This window comes from Oncorhynchus tshawytscha, linkage group LG10 (assembly GCF_018296145.1).
Source record: "Oncorhynchus tshawytscha isolate Ot180627B linkage group LG10, Otsh_v2.0, whole genome shotgun sequence".
Lineage (NCBI taxonomy): Eukaryota > Metazoa > Chordata > Actinopteri > Salmoniformes > Salmonidae > Oncorhynchus > Oncorhynchus tshawytscha.
The window spans coordinates 3,157,943-3,167,001 of NC_056438.1; the positions used below are offsets into that span (position 1 = coordinate 3,157,943).

The window sequence follows — 9,059 nt, forward strand, 5'->3', positions numbered from 1 at the left end:
CAAACCATCACACTGCCACCACACTACCACCACCATGCTGACCCCAAACCATCACACTGCCACCACCACCACCATGCTGACCCCAAACCATCACACTACCACCACCATGCTGACCCCAAACCATCACACTACCACCACCATGCTGGACCCCAAACCATCACACTACCACCACCATGCTGACCCCAAACATCACACTACCGCCACCACCATGCTGACCCCAAACCATCACACTAACACCACCATGCTGACCCCAAACCATCACACTACCACCACACTACCACCACCACGCTGACCCCAAACCATCACACTACCATCAGCATGCTGACCCCAAACCATCACACTACCATCAGCATGCTGACCCCAAACCATCACACTACCACCACCATGCTGGACCCCAAACCATCACACTACCACCACCATGCTGACCCCAAACCATCACACTAACACCACCATGCTGACCCCCAAACCATCACACTACCACCACCATGCTGACCCCAAACCATCACACTGTCACCACACTACCACCACCATGCTGACCCCAAACCATCACACTACCACCACCATGGTGACCCCAAACCATCACACTTCCACCACCACGTTGGTATGAGGGATTTTACTGTAGAATGCAGTTTTTTGGTTTTCACCAGACATAATGGGACCCATCTCATCCAAAAAGTGGACTCCAGTTTGCCAAAAATCACCTGGATGATCATCAAAACTCGGAAGAATATGGACAGATGTTTCAAAGGTTTAACGTTTTGAAATACCAACGAGATGTATAGATCGCCTCGTTCAGCCTCCAACTCTAAACATAAACTCGGCAAAAAAAAATGTCCCTTTTTCAGGACCCTGTCTTTCAAAGATAATTCGTAAAAATCCAAAATAACTTCACAGATCTTCATTGTAAAGGGTTTAAACACTGTTTCCCATGCTTGTTCATTGAGCCATAAACAATTAATGAACATGCACCTGTGGAACGGTTGTTAAGACACTAACAGCTTACAGACGGGAGGCAATTAATGTCACAGTTATGAAAACTTAGGACACTAAAGAGGACTTTCTACTGAATCTGGAAACACCAAAAGAAAGATGCCCAGGATCCCTGCTCATGTGCTTGAATGTGCCTTAGGCATGCTGCAAGGAGGCATGAGGACTGCTATGTGACCAGGGCAATAAATTGCAATGTCCGTACTGTGAGACGCCTAAGACAGCGCTACAAGGAGACAGGACAGACAGCTGATCGTCCTCGCAGTGGCAGACCACGTGTAACAGCACCTGCACAGATCGGTACATCTGACCATCACACCTTGCGGGACAGGTACAGGATGGCAACAACAGCTGCCCGAGTTATACCAGGAACGCACAATCCCTCCATCAGTGCTCAGACTGTCCGCAATTGGCTGAGAGAGGCTGGACTGAGGGCTTGTAGGCTTGTTGTAAAGCAGGTCCTCACCAGACATCACCGGCAACAACGTCGTCTATGGGCACAAACCCACCGTCGCTGGACCAGACAGGACTGGCAAAAAGTGCTCTTCACTGACGAGTCACAGTTTTGCCTCACCAGGGGTGATGGTCGGATTCGCGTTTATCTTCGAAGGAATGAGTGTTACACAGAGGCCTGCACTCTGGAGCGGGATCGATTTGGAGGTGGAGGGTCCGTCATGGTCTGGGGCGGTGTGTCACAGCATCATCGGACTGAGCTTGTTGTCATTGCAGGCAATCTCAGCAGGGAAGACATCCTCCCTCATGTGGTACCCTTCCTGCAGGCTCATCCTGACATGACCCTCCAGCATGACAATGCCACCAGCCAAACTGCTCATTCTGTGTGTGAGTTCCTGTAAGACAGTAATGTCAGTGTTCTGCCATGGCCAGCGAAGAGCCCGGATCTCAATCCCATTGAGCACGTCTGGGACCTGTTGGATCGGAGGGTAAGGGCTAGGGCCATTCCCCCCAGAAATGTCTGGGAACTTGCAGGTGCCTTGGTGGAAGAGTGGGTTAACATCTCACAGCAAGAACTGGCAAATCTGCCGCAGTCCATGAGGAGGAGATGCACTGCAGTACTTAATGCAGCTGGTGGCCACACCAGATACTGACTGTTACTTTTGATTTCGACCCCCCCCCCCCTTTGTTCAGGGACACATTATTCCATTTCTGTTAGTCACATGTCTGTGGAACTTGTTCAGTTTATGTCTCAGTTGTTGAATCTTGTTATGTTCATAGAAATATTTACACATGTTAAGTTTGCTGAAAATAAACGCAGTTGACAGTTGTTTTTTTTGCTGAGTTTATTATATTACAGTTCTTCAGGTCCCGTTGATAGTAATAGTCTCTCTAACAGAGCTCATCCGGTTTATTCTCCAGTGATTGATAGGATAGTCTCTCGAACAGAGCTCATCCAGTTTATTCTCCAGTGATTGATAGGATAGTCTCTCGAACAGAGCTCATCCAGTTTATTCTCCAGTGATTGATAGGATAGTCTCTCGAACAGAGCTCATCCAGTTTGTTCGCTAATAGAAAATGGCAGTCTATTTGTAGTCTCGTCAGAGTGCCAGCTCACCTCTTTCACAGCCACTTCCTCTTTGGAGTCCCGCGGATCAGGGCCTGGTCCGGAGTAACGCTCAGAGCTGCCGACTCATTGAAGTGGACATTTTCATCAAAATCAAAGTTAGTGATTGTTGCTGTTCTGATGTCCAAAGGCTGTTTTCGGTCATAGGAGACATTTATGCATTTAAATAAAAAAAATAATCCTCTCCCCAGGTGTCCACCTCTACTACGTAGGAGGTGAGGTGTATGCAGAGTGTCTGAGTGACACCAGTATCTTCGTTCAGAGTCCTAACCACCCTCCTCTCCCCAGGTGTCCATCTCTACTACGTAGGAGGTGAGGTGTATGCCGAGTGTCTGAGTGACACCAGTATCTTCGTTCAGAGTCGTAACTGTAACTATCATCACGGTTTCCACCCCACCACGGTGTGTAAGATCCCTAGTGGCTGCAGTCTGAAGATCTTTAACAACCAGGTAGGTAGACAGGTCACACACACACACACACACACACACACACACACACAACGACTGGAAGGTTCCATTTCTACCTCTCTCTGTCTTTCAGAGGAGAATATAATATAATTATAAACCCCACTGTTCAATAGTTTTAGAACATTCAAGGGGTTCCAGAGGTTCCAGGGGTTCCAGAGGTTTTTCTTTATTTTTTACTATTTTCTACATTGTAGAATAATAGTGAAGACATCACAACTATGAAATAAAACATATGGAATCATGTAGTAACCAAAAAAAAGTCTAAAACAAATCAAATATTTTCTTTTCTTTTGACTACCTCATGAAGCTGGTTGAGAGAATGCCAAGAGTGTGCAAAACTGTCATCAAGGAGAAGGGTGGCTACTTTGAAGAATCTCAAATTTTTTGGTTTCTACATGATTCCATATGTGTTATTTTATAGTTTTGATGTCTTCACTATTATTCTACAATGTAGAAAATAGTAAAAATGAAGAAAAACCCTTGAATGAGTCGGTGTGTCCTAACTTTTGACTGGTACTGTACATATACAATATAAAGTATAAGGCAGAAGACACATTTCTACCTTGTACAATTGGAATGTAAACTTCTATTCTTCTTCACCAGGAATTTGCCCAGCTACTGGCCCAGTCAGTGAACCACGGCTTTGAGGCTGTTTACGAGCTCACCAAGATGTGTACCATACGCATGAGCTTCGTCAAGGTAAACATGGGGTCAGGGGAGGGGCTAAGGGTTACAGGTGGGCAATGTGTACCGTACCCATGAGCTTCGTCAATGTAAACATGGGGTCAGGGGAGGGGTTAACTTGTTTTTCAACCTCTCCACAAATTTCTTGTTAACAAACTATAGTTTTGGCAAGTCGGTTAGGACATCTACTTTGTGCATGACACAAGTCATGTTTCCAACAATTGTTTACAGACAGATTATTTCACTTATAATTCACTGTGTCACAATTCCAGTGGGTCAGAAGTTTACACACACTAAGTTGACTGTGCCTTTAAACAGCTTGGAAAATTCCAGAAAATGATGTCATGGCTTTAGAAGCTTCTGATAGGCTAATTGACATCATCTGAGTCAATTGGAGGTGTACCTTCAAACTCAATGCCTCTTTGCTTGACATCATGGGAAAATCAAAATAAATCAGCCAAGTCCTCAGAAAAAAAATTGTAGACCTCCACAAGTCTGGTTCATTCTTGGGAGCAATTTCCAAATGCCTGAAGGTACCACGTTCATCTGTACAAACAATAGTACGCAAGTATCAACGCCATGGGATCACGCAGCCGTCATACCGCTCAGGAAGGAGATGCGTTCTGTCTCCCAGAGATGAACGTACTTTGGTGTGAAAAGTGCAAATCAATCCCCGAACAACAGCAAAGGACCTTGTGAAGATGCTGGAGGAAACCGGTACAAAAGTATCTATATCCACAGTAAAACGAGTCCTATATCGACATAACCTGAAAGGCCGCTCAGCAAGGAAGAAGCCACTGCTCCAAAACTGCTATAAAAAAGCCAGACTACGGTTTGCAACTGCACATGGGGAAAATGATCGTACTTTTTGGAGAAATGTCCTCTGGTCTGATGAAACAAAAATAGAACTGTTTGGCCATAATGACCATCGTTATGATTGGAGGAAAAAGGGGGAGGCTTGCAAGCTGAAGAACACCATCCCAACCGTGAAGCATGGGGGTGGCAGCATCATGTTGTGGGGGTGCTTTGCTGCAGGAGGGACTCGTGCACTTCACAAAATAGATGGCATCATGAGGAAGGAAAATTGTGGAAGCAACATCTCAAGACATCAGTCAGGAAGTTAACGCTTGGTCCCAAATGGGTCTTCCAAATGGATAATGACCCCAAGCATACTTCCAAAGTTGTGTCAAAAATGGCCTAAGGACAACAAAGTCAAGGTATTGGAGTGGCCATCAGAAAGTTAACCTGAAATGTTTGACCCAAGTTAAACAATTTAAAGGCAATGCTACCTAATACTAATTGAGTGTATGTTAATGACCCACTGGGAATGTGATGAAAGAAATAAAAGCTGAAATAAATCATTCTCTCTACTATTAATCTGACATTTCACATTCTTAAATAAAGCGGTGATCCTAACTGACCTAAGACAGGGGATTTTTTACTAGGATTAAATGTCAGTGATTGTGAATAACTGAGTTTAAATGTATTTGGCTAAAGGCGTATGTAAACTTCCTACTTCAACTGTAGTTCCACATTGATCTGGTACTTCCTGTATATAGCTCTATTCTTGTGTATTTTATATTATTCAACTCTGCATTGTTGGCAAGGGCTCATAAGCATTTCACGGTTAAGTCTCTACCCGTTGTTTTCGGCACGTGACAAATACAATTAGATTTGAAGGGTCAGGGGTTAACAGATGGTCTACGAGCTCATCCCATTCTCTAGTCTTGCTGTCTCTGAAGGCTCAATCCTGCAAGTTTTCAGTTGTGTTGTGCAGTGTACCATCTAATCGTGTGTGTTCCTCTTCCTCCCCCAGGGTTGGGGTGCAGAGTACCACCGCCAGGACGTGACCAGCACCCCCTGCTGGATAGAAGTGCACCTGCACGGCCCTCTACAGTGGCTGGACAAAGTCCTCACACAGATGGGCTCTCCCCATAACGCCATATCCTCCGTGTCCTAACACACACACACACACACACACACACACACACACACACACACACACACACATAGCCTCTCGACGCCACATGTTCAAATGTTATTTTTGTAACTTCTTTTTTTATTTTTAAAAAATCTGCTGAGAGAGAAAAAAAACACAACACAACGTTATTCATCATCCCATATTACAATATCTGTCTTGACTGGAGTAGCCCAGAGAATCAGCTATGGATAGCTAGGCTAATTGAGGCCACATGCTGCAATTTCTCCCCAACCCCATTCAGATGAGAAAACATCAGCCTACCTATCGGTTACTCCAACCCCATTTTTGCTAACTTTGAGTTCCCATATGGTATTCCATCTTGCATTAGTGAACTCACTCCACTTGCGTCACATTGAGCCTCTTTGATTGGCCAACATAACAACAAGCTACACAGTAAAGGCTACCGGTCTTTTTTACGGTACCACATTATAAAAACTATCTTGAAAAGTCAGTGAATTATCTGATATTTCATGGTAAATCCTTGTATGTAACAATGTCACATGGGTAATTTAATTTACCATGACCAAGCTGGACAATCAGGACTAAGGGATTATCTGGCCTCAATTGGGACCGAGACATCTGTGATCGGCTAGCACTGCCTGGCCTCAATCAGGACCGAGACATCATCTGTGATCGGCTAGCACTGCCTGGCCTCAATCAGGACCGAGACATCATCTGTGATCGGCTAGCACTGCCTGGCCTCAATCAGGACCGAGACATCATCTGTGATCGGCTAGCACTGCCTGGCCAGCCAGGACAATCGTGGAATCTTTTCTTAATTGGATTTGCTCAACTCCTACGTCCTCTCGCCTCCTTTTGTAAAAGGTCAAAGGGTAATCAAGAGGCGTCGAGGAGAGGGAACATGGGACGAAAATGCGCTTGTATGAAATGAGACTCCTAGTCCACTCGCATGTCATCAGGCAAATGACTTGGATCCCAATTAAAACATGTAAAGTGATCAGAACAAATGATGCTCATTGTGAAGTACATGTTCTAGATAAAACTATAAGTAGTATATGGTTTTTAAACAGATGCATGTTTTTCTCTTGTGACAAAACAAAAGCTGATTCAAGGGGGGATTGATTTCAAAACTCTTCTGTGAAGGGCGTTGGTAGGGCGTGACTGTCCTCGATGAAAGGTGGCTATCGAGGAGGGGAGGGACGGTCTTCCGCCTGCTAACGAATTGCCATCTCCTTGACTACCTATTGGTTTCTGGGTCACGGAGGAGAGAGGCTGGAGGATGGACTTTTGCCCAAATGAGAAAAGGCCCTTTCCACTTGTTCCCTTTTATAGTGCACTACTTTAACCCCAATGGACCCTGGTTAATAGTAGTGGACTATAAATGTAAGAAGGGTATCATTTGGTTGTTGTGTCACTACAGTAGTATATGTTTGTATCCCAAATGGCCCCCTATTCCCTACATAGTGCACTACTTTAGACCAGGACCTACAGGGCACCCTATTCCCTACATATTCCCTAATATAGTGCAGTGTCTTGGACCAGGGTAGGGCACGATGTTAGGAAATAGGGGGCCATAGTAGAAGGTGAAACTTTGATATTTTTGATGTATTAAGATGCATCTGTATGTTTTTATTCATCAGCTACGACTACTAGTCAATGTATATCCCAAATGGCCCCCTATTCCCTACATAGTACACTACTAGTCAATGTCTATCCCAAATGGCCCCCTATTCCCTACATAGTACACTACTAGTCAATGTATATCCCAAATGGCCCCCTATTCCCTACATAGTACACTACTAGTCAACGTATATCCCAAATGGCCCCCTATTCCCTACATAGTACACTACTAGTCAATGTATATCCCAAATGGCCCCCTATTCCCTACATAGTACACTACTAGTCATTGTATATCCCAAATGGCCCCCTATTCCCTACATAGTACACTAGTCAATGTATATCCCAAATGGCCCCCTATTCCCTACATAGTACACTACTAGTCAATGTATATCCCAAATGGCCCCCTATTCCTTACATAGTACACTACTAGTCAATGTATATCCCAAATGGCCCCCTATTCCCTACATAGTACACTACTTTAGACCCTGGCCTATAGGGCACCCTATTCCCTACATAGTACACTACTTTAGACCCTGGCCTATAGGGCACCCTATTCCCTACATAGTACACTACTTTAGACCAGGACCTATAGGGCACTCTATTCCCTATATAGTACACTACTTTAGACCCTGGCCTATAGGGCACCCTATTCCCTACATAGTACACTACTTTAGACCAGGACCTATAGGGCACCCTATTCCCTACATAGTACACTACTTTAGACCCTGACCTACAGGGCACCCTATTCCCTACATATTCCCTAATATAGTGCAGTGTCTTGGACCAGGGTAGGGCACGATGTTAGGAAATAGGGGGCCATAGTAGAAGGTGAAACTTTGATATTTTTGATGTATTAAGATGCATCTGTATGTTTTTATTCATCAGCTACGACTACTAGTCAATGTATATCCCAAATGGCCCCCTATTCCCTAATTCCCTACATAGTACACTACTTTAGACCAGGACCTATAGGGCACCCTATTCCCTACACAGTACACTACTTTAGACCAGGACCTATAGGGCACCCTATTCCCTACATAGTACACTACTTTAGACCCTGGCCTATAGGGCACCCTATTCCCTACATAGTACACTACTTTAGACCCTGGCCTATAGGGCACCCTATTCCCTACATAGTACACTACTTTAGACCCTGGCCTATAGGGCACCCTATTCCATACATAGTACACTACTTTAGACCCTGGCCTATAGGGCACCCTATTCCCTACATAGTGCACTACTTTAGACCCTGGCCTATAGGGCACCCTATTCCCTACATAGTACACTACTTTAGACCAGGACCTATAGGGCACCCTATTCCCTACATAGTACACTACTTTAGACCAGGACCTATAGGGCACCCTATTCCCTACATAGTACACTACTTTAGACCCTGGCCTACAGGACACCCTATTCCCTACATAGTGCACTACTTTAGACCCTGGCCTATAGGGCACCCTATTCCCTACATAGTACACTACTTTAGACCAGGACCTATAGGGCACCCTATTCCCTATATAGTACACTACTTTAGACCCTGGCCGATAGGGCACCCTATTCCCTACATAGTACACTACTTTAGACCCTGGCCTATAGGGCACCCTATTCCCTACATAGTACACTACTTTAGACCCTGGCCGATAGGGCACCCTATTCCCTACATAGTGCACTACTTTAGACCCTGGCCGATAGGGCACTCTATTCCCTACATAGTACACTACTTTAGACCCTGGCCTATAGGGCACCCTATTCCCTACATAGTACACTACTTTAGACCCTG

General features: G+C 44.9%; 1 protein-coding gene across 1 annotated transcript in view; it reads left to right on the forward strand.

Annotated features, from left to right (window-relative positions):
• The window catches only part of LOC112241289 (mothers against decapentaplegic homolog 1), a 29,113-nt gene extending 21,678 nt beyond the window's left edge, over positions 1–7,435 (forward strand). The window contains exons 7-9 of the mRNA XM_042328009.1: positions 2,855–3,015; positions 3,637–3,732; positions 5,534–7,435. Of these exons, the coding sequence (XP_042183943.1) occupies positions 2,855–3,015; positions 3,637–3,732; positions 5,534–5,677 (401 nt within the window). The 3' untranslated portion in view covers positions 5,678–7,435. The remainder of the gene's footprint in view (positions 1–2,854; positions 3,016–3,636; positions 3,733–5,533) is intronic.
• Positions 7,436–9,059: the final 1,624 nt, after the last annotated feature.